We start from the raw sequence: 19,304 nt of genomic DNA, 5'->3' as shown, positions 1-19,304 counted from the left end.
ACCTGAGCTTTATTTATTTTTGTCGTCGTTGTTAGCAGCTGCGGCCTCTGGTACTTGTTTATCATTCAGCTTACCCCCAATTGTGATTGTACTGATCCACCTGACTTTGTAAACGTACTAATCCACAATTTCGCTAAGGGGATTTGGATTTGTAAAGACTAATCGTCGTAAATATAGGCTTATTGTTATGATTTTGTACGATTTATACTGTTTTGTGTTTCACTGGCTTACCAATGAAGTGCGTACTTTTTTTCTACATTATTTTTAATTCTCTTTTGAAATAGTATATTACTTTAATCATTTCAAGCGGTATAGGAGTATACATAACATAGTAATACGTTAATAAAGGCACATTTTTGGTCTTGATGCAAGAGATGAAAGAAACCAAAACTATTCTTTCATCTATATATTAATACGTGATGTAAAAACTTTGGACCGCTTTTTACGAAAATTGCGCGGACGTAGGAGCATAAAATTTGGTACACTTATAGTTTATGTGTAGGAGAAGTGCACCCCGCTAATTTTTCAAAAATAATGCTTATAAAGTACATTAAATCAATAAATAAAACATTACACACACATGCATAGTATCTGATCGTATTTGACAAAACGTCAAAATCAATAGACATTGCGATGATATTCTCACGTCATATATGAATAGAGTTTTATAAAAGAGTTTGTTTGAGTTTGAGTTAAATAAAAATTATCCTTGAACGTATGTTAAGTGATATTGTAAATTAAATCGTAGGTATATGGTCGAATTTCGACCACTAGGCGAACACTAGTATTAATAAAAACTTCAATGTGTTAATGCGTAATTATAACCATAAATGTACCTACTTCATATACACGTCTATGATTATGACTCAAAATGTCGTCTGTCAAACATTCTTTCAGAATTGTTTCAGATTGTTCAAGATTTTTTACAACGTACAAAATTTTGTTATTTACTAATTTATTAAGTTATTGTAACATATTTTAATACACCTTCTAATCATGGTTTGGCCAACAGAATACGATAAAAGACTTGGCGAGGTGAGAAAGTGACTTCTTTCAATTTAGAGATAGTATTCACAGTACTGCACAGTCCTTACATCTTTTCACTATAAAACACATACTCCACTACATGTTTATAGATTAGATGTTGAGAATTCATCACATTTTTAATTGTAGGGCTCATCTCATTATACTTCAGTACACAATACTATGAATATAATTGATTCTTCTACTTATAGACGTCTTACCTTTTAGCTATTTAAAAAGATTATTATATTTTTGTCTGTTGCTATATCAACTTCTCAGTATGACGCCATGGAGTTACCAGGGCAGCAGCTAGCTGCAGCAAATGCCTTCACACCTCTAGACCACGTATTGAACTTAGATATCAAAGCTCCACCAGCATGCACTCGTCTCACTGGAATCATAGCATCAATGGGTATATATTTTTATTTAATGTCCATGCTTGCATAATTACACTTACCTACAATTACGTAAGCAAAAATTTGTTTGAAAAACTAAACAATTATTTACTAAAAACAAATAGTATAGAAGTCATATCTAGTAAGACATAAATGTTAAAAGCTAATACGAAAAACTAATCAAACATGCTACCGCCAGGCAAATCTACGTATGACGTAGAAATCTTAGAAAAAATGATCGCAGCTGGTATGAACATTGCAATGCTAAACATGAACTTTGGACCACGAGAAGAACACACGGAATGTATAAAACTACTCCGAACGGCAGCCAAAAATTACAGCATTAAGATGGGCAAGAATTATCCATTGGCAATTGCTATGAGACTGTCGGGCAGAAAGATAAGAACTGGACGCATAGCTGAGGTTTGTATTATTTCAACAATAGGAACTTAACAATGCATGTGACCTAAAGTTGTAACGTTGAATAATATTCGAATATGTGTCCATACTTCTTATCCCCTTTGGGTTTTTACGTAACTCCGGAGCTGCGGACAAAGTAACAGGTTACCGGGGCTCCGACGCAAAGCAGGAGAAGTCTGACACTCCCACTCGCCTCACCCAAGGCGGGAAGAGTCATTAGACATTTCCCCAATAAAAAAATGTTTTTACGTAACAGATTACATTAAGCAGTATATGCAACATACAAGTCTGTAACATTAAAGCCATTACTCGGGTCATTTTTATACGTTACATCCATTGTCTAATTCCAGACTTTCGGTGATACTGTTGAACTCAAATCCGGTGAAGTGGTAAGATTGACAACAGACGAAACGTACAAAGATCGATGTTCCACATACACAGTCTACGTAGACTTCATGTATTTTGCCGAACAAATGAACAAAGGCGACTTTGTATTGTTGGACAATGAAACGATTATGTTGAAAGTTGAAATGATATCTACTACAACACTAACATGTAGAATCGAAAGAGGGGGCTTTTTAGGATCATTTAAAGACGTGTTTGTTCCTAATGTTGTTCTGAATATGCCTAATTATACAGAGAAGGATAAACTTGATATCGAAATGGGGATTCAAAATCAGGTTGGTGTTTTATTTATCATTGATTTGAAAACGTTATTAAAAGGGTACTGATGATATAAGGATTATAGGTGATTACAACAATAGTTTAATGTGGTTAGATTGTGACTTAAGCAAAGTGCTTTTAAAATCATTCTCACAATTCCCATTGGATTTCTACCATACTGGAAAGTTAGTATTATATAAAACTAAAAAAAAACATAAAACGTATGCTATTGTTGACCTTGTTAGTCCCGAACTCCATGTATTTTTGGATAGGCGGATAAGAAAACGAGAAAAAGTTTAACTTTTTTTTTTCAGATCGATATTGTAATTGCTTCTTTTGTAAGCTCAGCAAGCTGTATTATGGAGCTGAGAGCAATATTAGGAGAGAGAGGAAACTTACAATAACACGTATAAATTTCGATTGTAGCAATTCATTCATTCATTCATTCATTATTTCATTTATTCATTCATTCACATATTAGGTATAATAAATCTGGATTTCGTAATTGAAAATATTGAAAGAATAAATAGCGATGCGATATATGTGATTAAAATTTGTTTTGTCAGTCTGTATGATCAGGCATCACGTGAAAACTAACGGTTCTATTTCGATGAAACTTGGTATAACTATACCTTATTATCCTGGGCATAAAATAGGATACTTTTTATCCTGGGAAAATACGTAGGAAAAAAACTTAATTTTTCACTTTTATTATCACACTTATATTTATAAGATGTCATTGTCAGAGTTACTCAAAATGGAGAAATAAAACTTCCACGCGAAGACCGACATCCGCGCGGACGGAGTCGCGGGCGGAAGCTAGTTCTAAAATAAATATCTACTATACCTCTGAAACCACCACTGATTCCTTAAATAGAATTCAAAATAAATATTATGTAGAAAATATCAGTCAAAAATTAATATACACCTATATTGCTATTCTAGGAAGCAAATGGAATAATAATTTCAAGACAAGAATTGGGATCAGACATTACTCCTAAAAAGCTAGTGATAGCACAGAAGAATATGATAGCCAGGGCTAACAGAGTAAGTTATACAACACAGACACTTAAAAATATTATTAAAGTTCACGCCTCTATAGATAGACCAGCAGAAAAAAGAAACATACGTAAAATACGAAAAACTGCACCCTTAGTACGAGTTTATTTTACGTTTAAAGTAATCGAAACGAGAGATTATAAGAAATAAACAGGTAATCAGTTGATATTGAAGATTATATAATCTATTACTTCTGGTTAAGATGAATTATTACATACCTCTGTAACCACTAGATTCTACTGACAATCTATTCCTGGCCGTTTAGTGGTTTATATTTGAAACATGTTCAACCTTGCAGGTTAACGTTCCAATCGCCGTGAGTGCTCACATTTTAAGCAGTATGAGAAATACAAAGGTCCCAAATCGTGCTGAACTCCTCGATATCGCAAACTGTATCCTAGACGGTGTTGATAGCCTGGTACTTTGTGCCGAAACATCAGTTGGAGTACAACCTGTAGAAACAGTCGCCGTCATGTGTAGCGCTTGCAAAGAAGCTGAAGCTTGTATTTGGACTAAACAAGTTTTCTATGATTTTATTGACAAAGTATATATCATTTCAATTCAATTTTATTTTATTGCTAAATCATCATACATACATAACCTCACGCCTGTCTCCCATGGGGGTAGGCAGAGACAATGGAACGCCAATTGCTACGATTCTTACACACCTCTTTCGCTTCATCAACAGTCATCAGTTGCTAAATCATCAGTCTTTGATATTATTTTCTGAGGACATTAACAGAGGTGAATTTATTATACGTCCACTGTGTGATTATCTTAATCTAATAATCTCACTAATCAATCTAAGCCTTTACCGAACATCAAAGACTTTACTTTCTTTTATACACTGGTCAATTTAATACTTGGAACATTTTAAGTGTTTCTCATCTACCATCATTTACTTTCCAGACGCCGCTACCCTGTGACCAGGCAACAGGTGCGGCTATGGCAGGAGTGTTGGCGGCACAAAGGTCAATAGCCGCAGCCATTGTGGTAGTGACTACTTCTGGTAGATCTGCTCAGACTGTCGCCAAGTACAAGCCTAGGTGCCCTGTAATAGCGGTAACTAGGTACGCATTGGTGGCTCGACAACTGCACATGTGGAGGGGAATCGTACCTCTCATTTATGAAGGTAATTTAACAAGATAATTAGGTATATGATACAATTACACATAAAAATATATTATAAAGAACTGTATTTGTTTTACAATATTCTTTAACATGTATAAGGAAAAGTTTTTTTTTATTGTAACAAATTGTATTAATCGTCTTAATTTTTCGTATCAATGCGGAAAAAACAACAGTTTTTAATTTTTATTTATTTGTTTCCCAAGGCTATTGCTATGAATTATTCTGATATGAGTTCCATCAACTAATTACAAATACTAGAAAATTCTATTATCTAAAGATTTTAAAAACAAAACACGCTCTATAATATTATACTCATTTTTAGACGAACCAGAGACTGATTGGGCTTCAGATCTTGAAAAACGTGTGAATTTCGCTATCAAATGGAGCATTGAGAGAGGATTCGTTAGAATTGGAGATCCGATGGTCATTATCTCTGGTTGGAGACAGGGATCCGGGTTCACGAACACCATGAGAGTTGTCTACGCTACCGCCGATACCGTGACCGTCTTGTAATTACGGTAATCGTGATTAAAATTATATTTTTCATGACAAGGGTTTGTATTAATATTATTATTTGAAAAATCAATTTTGTACACATTCTTTTATTAAAATGTTTTCTCTATTTGTTTTCAATTCGAGTTTTCCTCTGATAAAAGTGCTAATACTGGATTCCAGGTTCACTTTAGTCCGCTTTAAAATTTCAAAGTGGTCTAGCGTTCGTCCAGCAAATGTCTATTGAGAATTTTAAATTCCCCTTCGAACGTGACGTGGCTTACTTTGACTGAATATCTATGGGGCGTTTCAAAGCTTCTAGAGTGTTCGAGTGACGGAATGACGCTGGCGATCAGCATCAAAGGGTTAACTCCACTTGCTGGCCGACGAGGCAATTTGCAAAGCTCTCTGAGGTGCCCAAATTGAATTTATGTAATCTTGCCTTCACACTATATACATACCGCTGTTTAATGTTGCAAACTTTTCATTTTAATATACACTATTTACAAATAGCCTTAAGATAACTTTCTACATCTGAACACTATGAGCAAAATAATTAGCAACTTATGAAGTAAAACTGACCGAGCTCAATTTCGATGACAAAATTATGAGCTCTTATTAATTTAACATTATTAAAATAAAAACCTTAATTAGACAGTCGCAGGATATTTTCAATGTCACGCAAAATATATCAGAAACATTTCATTCAGTTTAACAAAATTGTATGCAAAATGCTGGCAGACCGTAATGTTTGTAGGTGGCTCGTTGCATAGAGATAGCCAATATTGCCATCTGCCGACCACACGTAAGCCACGACTAACGGCAAAAGGTATCGCCTGTTTCAATAGACAGTTTACGATCTTGATTCCGAATTCCCTGTAGAGAGTAGTGTTATTTTTGCAAACAGTTCCTTTGGTATAGGTGAATCCTTTTAGTTTTATCAATTTTAATACCTTGATCGATGCGTTTTGGTATCAAGTTTAGTAATGTATGGTTTAATATCATCAAAAGAACATTACCACCAATTTAGTACGTAAGTTATAAATCTTAAATAAATCTTAGCTTTATAACATTAGTCCTTAATGTTTGATAGAAATCGTGCATAAATTCAGATAACAAAAAACAAAATCAGGCAGCTCATCTTATCCGTTGACTTAACAGACGCCACCCTACAAAACATGATCCAATCAACAAAGGTGACAATCTAAAGGTTCATCATGAACTGGGGGCCAACCGTTGGAACTAACAATGCGCCTTCACGGAGGCAATGCAGCACACCGTCTGTAACGGATGCAATTACACCATTAACTGCGATGTTAGCCGAACGCTAGCTCGCGTCGGTCACATTGTGAGAGACCTGGGTAAAGGGCAATTTGCACAAAAGGTATTTCCAGTATCCAATTGAACGCTAAACCGTGTTCGGTTGGGTGAAAGCTACTTTGTAATGTATGCTTCGGTGTAACACTGACGTCATTAAAACAACAGATCCTCTTGTTTTGAAAGGTAAATTCTCTGTATGCTTCCAAATATTTGCAGACTCAACTAAAACAACTATTTAATCTCGTCCATTCTGTTCTTATTCTTACAGTGCCTTTTAAGTTCTGAATATGCATCAGATTCGTACACTCTTCTTATTTTATTGGCTCTGGTATTTTTATCAATAGAAATCGAATAAAACGAGAACTGAAAAGAAGTACAAATCCATCTTTATACTACTTAAGGCGACTATTAAAATTTATTTCGCAGCTTTCGTAAGCGTAAACGAGGTTACTCATAAAGAAATAACAAGCGAACAAAAAACGAGATACGAAATAAAAATTCTGGTAATAAAGGTAGCGAATAGCACTTTTGGAGGCATCAAGTCGAGATGGGCGACTAAATTGTAATGTTTACAAGTTAAATTAGATGAACGCCGTGGAAGTTATTCATAATGGAGGAAACTCACCTTTTTGCGGGGTGGTGGTCGCCCAAAGATTACGCACAATTTGTTTTGACGGAATATTCGCCTTTTCCCTACAACAAGGATTTTCTCCCTACCTACCTATTTAAGTACTTAATTTGATTTTCGCAGTCGGAGACAAACGAAATTAAAAATAACTGTGTTTATGTCAGCCATGTTTTCTGTAATACATGTTTTATTACGCTCAAGTCAGTTTGGAATTTTATTACAGAGCATGTTTTATGTTGTGAACTAAGCTAGGCGTCGGCGTCGCTAAATGACTGAACATAAATATTTCTGTAGTATTTTGGGTATCTTCGCGCTATGTCTAGAATTGCCTACTTAAAACAGCTCAAAGATTGATCTTTTGTTTTTACGTGTAACAATCAGCTCTTTGGTATCGATAAAAGAAGATAAATCTTCAGAGGTTAACATTTATTTTGATATTATTATAACAATATTTCCTATCCCCGATTCGTTAACAAGCCTTAAATTCCTAACCCCCAAAAGGCCTGCAACGCTCTTGTAACGCCTCTAATGTTTCGGGTGTCCACGGGCGACGCTGCACCATTACCGTCTGCTTGTTTACTATACCATAAAAAAACAAGTAGAACTACATTTTATACCATTTTACAGTACATTTTTTAAACCATAGAAAATCTGCGTATGTTGCGTACTAAAGTTGCGCCTTCATATAAAGATGTCAATTACTGACCAAAGATTGTCTCGCACGTCTCACGATTTGACCACAAATAATTACAACAAACAGCCACTGGTTGAATAATTCTCCACTTCTAAGCAGCAATCAGACGCTGTGAATAATTACTAAATACGGTATGTGTATTCAAAGGAAGCTGGGATAATGACCTCTGCATCGTCTAAACAGACTGGCTAACCCGGGTAATGTAGTAATCAATTAGCAGATTGAATAAATTATCACTACCTACGGTTCACACTAGGTGTTTATTATTGAACATAACATCGCCCGTGGTTTCCCAAAGGGGTTGTGCAGGGATCCTCATGCCGACCCCCGTGTTATTATACCCATCAGAAAGGACGAGCCTCCTGTTGTTTACTGGGGAATTTAAAACAAAAAGATAATATTAGTAGTTTAACAGTTTACTAAAGAATCGACTCGCGAAATCTTAAAAATTACTTACCCATCATGAGAAAACACATAAACTGTGCAATAATATGTGTTCTAGCCATTAGCGGGAAATAGGGTTACAAGCTGATCAGTATAACTAATCCATTCAATAAGTATGTACTTTTTTTGAGACGTGAAATTCATCTAATGGCTTCTCCTGCCTTGAGCGAGGAGTGTCAGACTCTTACTGACTAAAAACAACCCCGTTCCTGCGAAACTCCGAGCCAAACTGGTAACCCATCGAATCTTCCGCAGCTTAATTAAGTATGTACTTACAAGGTAACTATAAGCACTTAAATACTTTCGAGCACCGTTATTATGTTAAAATAATTACCCTTTTTAAAAGACACGAAATCCTTTCTCTCTGGTTATTACCGTACCACTCAGTTTACGAGTTAACCGAGTGTGTAAAATTAGGCAACCTTAGTTACATAGGGTACTGTCGCCCGTAGGAATTATAGGACAACGTTTATGCCACAGAATTTTGAGAGCTATTACATAGAACAAAAGAAGGGTTTTTGCATACAGTTGCTTTCATTTTGGGTAAGTGACTATCATATTAGTGTTGTTACACTTACAAGAAATTACGTTAAAATATTTAAAGTTTCATAAACGTGCTAATATCTGTACTGGAACAATTGCTCGTGGCGTTAACAAAATTAGTTGAGGGATGCGGGTTATTATTTCTGTAGAACAATTAGAAACGTACTTTATATGATTTCCCTGTGGGCTGCGGTAATGTTTTACGATTTCGTGAATACTTGGAGTCACAATTTCAGATTTCAGCTGGCACTGATTCTGGTTTTAGTTGAATTATTTAATTAACTTGCCTCACTCTCTTCCATTATGTGTATAATTCAATTATTCACCAATCTTCGGGTTCTGCAGCTCAAGATTCCTGTGTATAAAATATAACGAAGATCAAGAATCAGGACTATTTGTAAAGGATTTTTGTTACAAATGATTATGTTCAAAGAAATATTCTAGAGGCACCACTCAAAGTCAATCCTAAGCCGAAACTATAATACTAAGTCTGAGTCTAAAGTCTGAGTAGGTTAGATCTTTCATCTTATTCTACACATCATTTATCATCTCTACACAATGTCTAGGGCTTACTAAAGAAGTGAAGCCGCATAGAAATCTTCAGAATCATTGTGTCTAGGCACTAAAATTAATCACGCTTGTATTTCCTTGAAAAAATAGTGAGTATATGAACTCTATACTATGACTATAACTATCAATTGCGTACAACATATACCTACTTTTCACCGGCTGCCAGCTAGCTCTATGAACTATCATTCTCAGAAACTATTGTTATCTTAACAATACTTACGGACTGTCCAATGATAGTGAAGTGGAAAATACTCTTCCTGTCGTCAACCGTGAAGAAGAAAAATATTACTTAAATTAATCTCACTCTTATACTCCGCAGTCACGTTTACTACTCACTCATACATACAGACAGACTAAATGAAATTATGGACGTCCAACACCAACATGAAGGAACATGTAATGATTGCATTGGAGTAATGCAATCAACGCATCCCTCATGTTAATAGGCTCTTCGATATCTTAGGGGATTGGTCCACAGGGAATACAACGGTCCACAGAAAAGATTAGGTGCAATCGTTTTCGAAGAGGGCAGCCTATAATTCAGTTACTTTTTAGAAAGAGGATTAATAGGTAATATTGTTGCTATGGTATGAACCCAGACTATTTTTCAAGTAGGGTTATTTTAAATAATAGGTATTGTTTTGCATGAAAAAATATCCTGCCCATGCCCATAGCCCAGCAATGAACCGTCACGGTCGGTTAAGGATAGGAGAAGTTCACATAGTTTCAGATAGTACTTATTTGTTATGAAATTTTAGAAGGTACAGTACCTAGGTACCTATATTACTAACTACCTCATTCGACTAACATAAAAATCAACAAGTAAAATTAACAGAAGAAAATGTTCTTTCATTATTAAAGCATGGATGGAGGTAGAACTGGCACAAAAGCCGTGAATAAGCAAAAATATTTTAATACCTAAGATGCGAAGCCGCAAACTATTATGCAAAACATCGTCTATTCAAAGCAGAGACCCAGGAAATTGAATAAAATTTTCTCGAAAATGACCATTATTTACGCGGTCATAAAATGTAAGCTGATAAGGTTAGCCATACTTTATATTGCAGGACACAACACTATTTATCTATCCAATATTTCAATGAGGACATTTTTTAAAGATGATAAAGGATATTACAGTTTTGCACCTTTTTTCAATGATGGGGACAAACGATAAGCTGTTCTTAAGCAAATGGGATATAATAAATCTTCAAGAGATTATAAAGACAACTCTTATGCCATTGATAAGAAAAGGGATGCTAGAATCGAAGGATACGACATGACCAGGGATTTGGTAAATGAAGGATTAAATTATATCTAGTAAAATGTCTGATGGAAACTTGAAGATGGACATCGGACATTGTTATTCAACATTTTGAGAAAATATATAATTATTAGATAATCTTCTCTTTATTTTTCACAAAATCACACTAATATTTATACTAGCTTTTGCCCGCAACTTCGTCCGCGTGGAATAATGCATTCTGGCAGCATTTAGAATTTTGACATATTGACTTTCTCTATGATCTGTATCAAAATTCGATCAATAATAGTATCAAACATCAGAATTGATTCCATAGCTACTAGTACTTTAGCTATCTTTATCGTGAGATCAAAATATAAGTCACTGTAATTTAAAAACCGTAGTACTAGACTTATTTTTTTCTGATAACAATTGGAACCTTCCCGATGACCTGGTGCCACTTGGACGTCGACTTCAGACTATAATATATTATCCAAAAACCTATTCACGTAGTTGAACTTGGATGGTCTTCAGTTAATATTTACATTGCTATTTAACATCTCAAAGGCGACCCTCTTATCCCTAACTTAGGTCTGAGATTACACACGTCAAGTTTCTACCGTCGCGTCGGTGACTAGGCGTTGACGAATGACTAAGCTTACAGAGGCTTATAGGACGCTAGCATTACCTACCTAATCCATAGAAATATAGGCCTAGTCTTACATAACTAAATTACTCTAGATTTCTTCTAAAAGTCTTCTTAAAGAAATATTAGGTAAGAGTAGCTTCTGCCCGCGACTTCGGACACGCAATCCCGTTTTTTTCCATTTCTGTAGGATTTTTGGAAAATCCTTGAATAAAAAGTATTTTATGTCTCCTACAATTTTCAGCCAAAGCGATTTAGCCGTTCTTGAGTTATACATTGTGTAACTAACACGACTCTCTTTTATATATTTACATATTATACAGAGTAGATATTGTATATATAAGAGTAGCCCTGAGTAGCCAATCAGAGAAACGGATGAATAATCAATTATTTAAAAATAATACTGGGCTCCTAAGACTAGGCAAGATACCCAATACCTTGATTGAAATTTTTTGTAATGTCTGTGAAAATATTTATTTTAGAATTCAATCTCGCTAAAATAAATATCAAATTTTAGATTGAAATGAATAAGAATCTTACCTGTTAATTTGTATTTATTGAAACGAAAGTATTAGTTTACAAGAAATACTGAGTAAAGAAATTTTTAATACTGTTATTCGAGTTATTTTATGAAACATCGGTGTTAAGTAAATATAAACTGAGTATAACCAAATGATTTTTTTTTAGATGATATAAGTTAAAAGTAACAATAGTCAAAGGTAATCACATATCGCCCAAGGCAGTGGAAGTCAATGGATGAATTCCCCCTAAAAATAAAAAGCTACATGTATCTCTTAACGAAAAACTTGTCACTTTTATATTATTTTGTCCCCAAACACTCCACAAATATATGTATAACCAGGAAATATCTCACATTACCATCGTACAAATTGTTACAAAAGCATTCGCAGCACACAAGGAATTACGTCCCAACTATTGTGCACCCTTGTTACATTCTAGTAACTACAGGTGTCCTACAAATTTTCTTTTCCGGCGCAATGAACACAGGCATTCTCAAAAGCTTTGTGCTCAAGACGGATACGTGTACTGTAGGTACCTGTACCTACACACATGTTGCAACTCTTTGAGGGTTATTGTTCAAAATATTGCTTTATTTCAGGCATTTGCATATAATAACTTCGTCTTGCTACACTCGACGTGTTTAGTTCAAGTTTCTATTTATTTGTAGTATATGCGGTGTTTAGAATGTAACTCATACTTTTAGCTAGTTCTGTTATGATATATGAGACCCATGTAATATGGAGTAAGCCTATTCTTTATCATAGAGTAAAGAGAGATTCAATAACATTATTTGTAGAATTTAATGACTTTTACTAATTAGTAATTACCCAATTTATTATTAAAACAGCAAGTTTCTTTCACACATAAATTCACGGCACGAATTACAATCCAAGCTTAATGAGAAACTTTGTTTTTTTTTCTCAACATAATTAAATTAATGACCAACTTTCTCTCGTCTAGTCACAGAAAGACTAAATCTAAGAGTTCATACTAATCCTTTGGGAACATAAAACCTTTTCATTTAAGCTTTCTACATTTAACTATAGTCTAGTATACTTAGGTGTAATACTCCGTGCTATAGTCTCAGTTTTTTGCATTTTAACGCGTCGTTCAGGCAGACAGGTGCAAAAAGGTAAAAGGACAAAAGAGGATAATAAGGGGGATTGAAGTGGAGGCCACAGAGAGAGTGTGCCCTATCGTCCTCACGGCCGCGGCTTGAGAGGCTGGCTGCGGCGAAGAGGTGTCCCTCAAGGCAATTGGAAATGCTTACAGCACGTTTAGTTTCGGATCTTACCAAATAATTATGTGTACAAGTTGTGTTCTTGTTTTACTCTTCACATCTTAGTTTACATTTTCGAAAAATCAAAAAATATGTAATATACTTACCTATCACATTTGGATAACTTAAGTTCTTACTTATGGTAAGTTTCAAAGTTATCTGATCTGTATTCATAATACCATTGATAATACTGGCTTCAAACTTTTCAAATACTATATAGAAAAGGAAACAATAATATCGTAGGTACCTACTCCGATTCGTGGCCTAATAAAGCGTCTAGACGTAATCCTTCAAAAGATTATGTAACTATATAGACGATATCTCTCCACAATATCAAATCTTCACTCCCCACAAGTTCACTACATAAATATCATTTACATACACACAAAGTCAAATACAGAAGTAAAAATATTATTCTATTCCATATTTTACATGACAAAATGTCCTACCCTATTTGCGAGTGAAAAACACGCAAAAAAACTACGAAGAAACAAACAGAAAACATTATAACTATATGTAGATGTATGGATATCCTTAATTATTGTGGTCCCGGGTAAAGCTACTCGTAATTTCAAGAGGAAAGGCGCAAATATTATAGCGTCGGCAAGAACGCGGTTTTAATCCCTCGCTATAGAAAAAGCTGCGCGATAAGTTCAATAATAATAAATTATAAGGATTATGTGATGTGTTTTAGAATCACTTCATTTTTAGACATGACATGACATATTTTCGTAAGTAAAACTTGGTTTCAATGACAATATTTCTAGATTCAATTTTAATGCAGAAAATAGGCTCATAAATACAATAAGACATAATCTCCAGTTATGTTATAAATCCCATATGATAAACGGCTTGCCTTTATTCCGGACTCCGTGTTACTATACCAATTCCCCCCTCCCCAATCTTCCCAATCCCCGATTCTCCAACAACCCATAAATTCCTAACCCCCAAAAGTCGCACGCCTCTAGTGTTTGAAGCGTCCATGGGCAGCGGCAATTGCTTACCATCAGGTGATACGTCTGCGCGTTTACAGGCGTGTTCCATAAAAAATAATAATATATACTAAGAGATTTGTCGAAGAAACAAAAACACCTGATAGTAGACTGCCCAAAGGGAGACCACAATCCTTGCTTACTTGAAGCAGATTCAGCAATTACTATAACATTCAAAACTCAAACAATATTATAGCTCAACAGTGAAGACGAAGCCTAATACTCCAGCTTCATACATTTTTTGTATAGCACGCGTGAATCAAGCGTCGGCCTAATGAGGCGTGTTACGATACATTCATTTCTTCGCACCGACACTACTTCGTTAGTCAGCACTATGTAGACTAGGCGTAATGATACGCACGCGTTTTGTCCAACAAAAATATATAGTGGACGAGAAACATTCTGCTTTTTAGAAATTGTTGTTTCTTTTCTATGTGTTTGTGCTTATTTTTAGTAAACAGAAAGAAATCAATAACTAAATAATTATAAATGAACTTGAAAAGCGTGTTTTTTTCTGGAGTTTAGGTTCATTTATAAATATTATGTAAATAGCAAACGATTTTAATCCTTTGTTTACTAGAAAATGTCACATACACGGCTCGGTAAAACTTACAACATCTGGGTAAAAATCCAACTGCTTAGTTACCTTTAGAAGACCCCTCGAGATAATCACAACATCAACCTGACTGTTCAGATATATCTTTATCCCACAATGGAATATTTAATATCTTTACTTGGTACCAAACCTAATTACTTAGACGTTTGATACTAGCTACTAAGACTTGTGTCTTCGAAATAATCATGTTCAGCGGTATGACGCCTATGTAGATCTCGAACATACTCAAACAGTATTTCAATTTATTCTGTCTAGACAGTTGAACATCGAAATTGCCAAACGGCATTATGATGATATAATTTCTATGTTCGCAAACGAAATTCAAATCACAGACGAACGATATGATAATGTGGAATATATTGGAAACTAACCTCAATATCTTGATTTTCGTCTTGAATATGAGATCGAAGAGCAAAGACCTTGTTGTTCTTTAAATACCATTTAACGTTTATTGGATTATGCCTCTTATTACTCGAAGTAAGTAGTTACAAAATAACACTCGCTTGTCCTCATTGACATTGACCTATGATAACTTAGAGGCAGTCCACACGGCGCATTGCGTTGCGTTGCGTCGTCGCAGCGCTGTCCTTGCGTTGTTTTACATACAAATAACCAAGGTGTTCACACGGCGCGTTGCGTCGTCGCAACGCACACATGACGGACAGCAGCCCCCGAGACGAAGTGAGAGGGGTGTACTCGTGCGACGTCTACGTTTTTGTATTTAAGACATGAAGACTGCGTCATAGTAACGCTGCGATGGCGCAGCGCCCGTGTGGCCAGCTATACGTCAAAATATTTGCGTTGCGACGACGCACCGCACCGCAACGCGCCGTGTGGACTGGCTCTTACATGTAAGGTTGAGTTTGCTGCCGTTCATTGAGCATGTCCACGCCATAGATACTAAGGGTTCCGAAAATAAAAGAACCCTATGATACTTTATGAGTAAAGTGCGTGCGAAAGAAAAATACGTGCTGACGCACGAGAATGAAATCCACACACTCTTATCCCAGTAAATGCATAATGTAAATAAAACATATCATAATCACACGCCAATCTCTGAACATCAGAAAAGGTCACATAAGAACCACAAAGAAATACATTAGGAGTAGCTAAGTTACGTTAAGTGACTCTCAGGCAACACTATTACGATTACGACAAAATTAACGTACATTATATAAGAAACACAAAAGACAGGCGTCGTAAGACTATCAAAGCACTAATGACTTCATCTACTTACTTTAACTTTTGTCCTCAAAAGGCCACTAGCGCAAAAAATAGTCAATTAGTGTTCAACAAAACGTTCTCACTAATTAACTTGATCGAGTTCTTTTATTCTGAAGTTCCTTCACATTTTCTTACTATCTATCTACATTGCCGTAAGATTTGAAGTAACAGATAAAAACACAATAATGTTGTTCTAGCTTCTGCCAACACTGCGAAGACATGGTGGAGCATACGGTGGCAGTGTGCTCTGCATGGGCTGAGCATCGCCGTCGCTTTAGGGATGTGGTCAGCGACGGTGACCTTTCGCGTCCAGCATTGGTTCAGGCCATGGTGCGGAGCAATTTCGCATTTGTAATATTAAGTAGGATTCCATTCTACTAAGTAATAAATACTACTGCTAACATTTTAAGAATGGATTTGGATTTTCTGTGTATATCAAGATCGGTAGTTGACCACGATTGGATTCACCTATGTCCTAACTGAATAAAACGTATTTTTTTTTTGTTCTTCTTTATGAAATTTTCGGTAGAAACACGTTACACGACCATTGACACTTGTTATTTTTAATTTGGATTTTACATTTAAATATGAAGCTGAACTTAATTCTTTGCTTATTCCTACGGTTGCGACTAAAGATCACCGTTTGAAAATTGTTAACAATTTCTTTAATATAAATTCCGCACTTAAAACTGGAATCTTATTGAAGGAATGTAATAAGTTTCTTAACTCAATCCTATTGGTATTTTAAATGAGAAAGTTTTACGTTTGTTTACCAATACTTATTTTATGTAAGCACTGAAAGAAAGTTAAATAAGCGCAGAGCTTGGTTACAAAATTAAAACTAAAACAAATTTCTAGGACATTTTTACGTATTAGATCACAAGATTTCCATTTTTATGTCATCATCCACTTGGGCTATGGCTTATATTTCAGAGTTTTGCCGAAATTAAGATTTTTCAAGTCTTTCCTAAATCTGGAAATTGGGTGAAGTCTAAGATTGTGACCGGTATAATACATAGACACTTATGACTTATTGGACTTTAACATAACTAGCGAAAAAGTGGGTGTGATTCCTCTTTGCCTATCCCTTCGGGGACGAAAAGGCGAAACGAAGGAACCAAGTAATCAATGCCTAAGTAAAAAAACATATCTTTTTTATTTATTGTCTTTATTCTTTTAGTCTTTCTTTTTATTTCAGTACAAATACCGATCACGATCTGTCTAATTTATCGAAGAATCAACGACAGACATAAACGAGACTTGAAAGTGATATCTAAGATTTTATTTGTTTTCATCTCATTCCAATGTTCAACTCCCAATAACATTTTAACGCTTTTTAAATTTGTTTTTATACGCTGCCTTGAAAAATGTTTAGCTTTTGTTTCACAAGTTTATTGGATTCGAAATCCTTAAGTCTGAATTATTCCTTTAATACTAAAAACACAGATTTCTTTCTATTTGTATTCATTAAAACTTAACAATGTCAAAATAAAACTCAAAGGCAATAAATAATAAATAGGTCCTTAAATATGTTATGAGATAGGAAGCAGAAGAGCTGAGAGATCTGATTGGTTATTGGTCAGGTGATCACCTGATGAGTAACCAATCAGCACTCAATAACATAAACTAAGGTAAGCTAACCAAATAAGGCCTACCTTATTTTTATTACCGCCTAGCTCGTAGGTTTAAAATGACAATGGGCTGATAATTTCAAAATCTTATATATATTTATTAAACTTTGTAATAATGGAATTAAAATGGCTTTAGAAACAAAAATTACAATTTTATAAACACAAATAACTAAAGTGTCACTTTGGCCTTATTGGGAACCCTATGTCTTAATAAGGCCTCAATAAAAACAAGTAAGTATTCAACTTCTTAATTATAACAAAACTTTGTCAATGCTTATAATAAATGTAATGAGATCTTATTAATTAATTTTGGTCATTATACATCAGGCTAAACGAGTTTCTCATCATGTAATACCCAAGTAACATCTTTGAAGTCATCGGTACCCCAGCATCAGTCAAACGAATGAGAATAACTTCTTGTTCTGTAGTCAATTTAGCGACCGATCTAGCTTTCGTGTAGTGGAAACCACTCTTTAGATGATGCGTACTTCTTTGGAAGTTATATCTGGCTGCAGCAGCCTACCGGGTAAAACAGGGTGCATAAAATTCGAAGGTGAATAGATACTATGAAGAATTTCCCGATATCCATTCACCCCTTTTCTGTATCTATTCACCCCGTTTACCCCTTTCTACCATTTTAACAGCGTTTTCCATCTTTTGCAAAATCCATTGGCTTTCTTTTTGACAGAAGCTGGTGATCCGTTTTCTATGAAATTACTGAAAAACAACTATGCCGTAATAAGGCCTACACGTTTTTTTTGTAGGCTTTATTAAGACATGGCACATAGGTAAAGAAAACAACTATTATATGAAATACACCGATATTATAGCTATTTCACTAATGTGAGGAGATGGCTAAATGTATAATTGTCATACAGACAAAACACGGTACGTCGTATACTGATAAATATAAAAATACTAACAGTTTACGCTACTCGAATTTTATAAAAACTAAAGTGCGCTCCACGTCGTGATTGTTTTCGACTGTAGGTTCCAACATAATCGCGGCACGGGTTGCTTGCTGTGCTCAAATTAGTTAAGTAATGTGCATGCACACTTCTACAAACTTTGGCGACCATTTGACATCGGGAAGAGAGAAATTTTCAAAATAGGCTTTATTGGGGCATAGGCCTTATTTGGTTAGGGTACTATATGTAGAAGAAATATAACAACGTTCCCAGCCTCTTATCAAGGTATTACAAATTAGAAAATTGCAAAGAGATTTCAAGATCTAAATTTCAGTGCATCGAACTAAACTGATGACCTACTTATCCGTCCAAACAAACTACATCCCAACTGCATCCCTGCCAATCCAATCTCGTTCTTACAGCAACAAACCGTTACATAACACCAATCAATCTATTGCTATTGTTGCAATGGTCCTCAGAACAAATGGCAGTTACTATTGGGAAACAAACCGTTCGATTCCGGGTCCGATCCCGCAATCCCGCGGATTGTGGACGAATTCAATTTTCTTCGCGTCGATAACTGAAACAATAACATGTCCAACCACTTCGGTTAGAAATACGAGTATTGAGGTATTAGGTTTACAATGTTATGATATACTAGTTGTACCTAACTCAAAGACTGAGAGGTTAGTTGAATAGATTCGAAGTAGGTAAGGATATCTCTGTATTTGTATTTGTGCCGCAATGCAGTAGTCTTTGTTCCAATTTACAGTCTTGTAACAATTGTCTCATGTAGGTACATTAGACAATTGTTGCTAGACTTATACGTGTCATTGGGACGCATCTAACCAGACCGAGTGATAA

General features: G+C 35.2%; 2 protein-coding genes across 2 annotated transcripts in view; both read left to right on the top strand.

Moving 5' to 3' along the window:
• Positions 1-19,304, top strand: part of LOC126912729 (uncharacterized) — a 202,865-nt gene that overhangs the window by 76,027 nt on the left and 107,534 nt on the right. The gene's annotated exons all lie outside the window — the stretch shown is intronic.
• LOC118268310 (pyruvate kinase) lies at positions 868-5,324 on the top strand. The gene is given in 9 exon segments (XM_050706376.1): positions 868-1,035; positions 1,303-1,435; positions 1,618-1,841; positions 2,189-2,518; positions 2,816-2,951; positions 3,412-3,548; positions 3,859-4,104; positions 4,470-4,692; positions 5,014-5,324. Coding segments are annotated over 9 exon segments (1,659 nt in total). The 5' UTR covers positions 868-996; the 3' UTR covers positions 5,205-5,324.

The sequence above is a fragment of the Spodoptera frugiperda genome, chromosome 29, assembly GCF_023101765.2.
Source record: "Spodoptera frugiperda isolate SF20-4 chromosome 29, AGI-APGP_CSIRO_Sfru_2.0, whole genome shotgun sequence".
NCBI classification, from domain to species: domain Eukaryota; kingdom Metazoa; phylum Arthropoda; class Insecta; order Lepidoptera; family Noctuidae; genus Spodoptera; species Spodoptera frugiperda.
The sequence above is the reverse complement of the archived record's forward strand: the minus strand, read 5'-3'. Positions and strand labels throughout refer to the sequence as shown.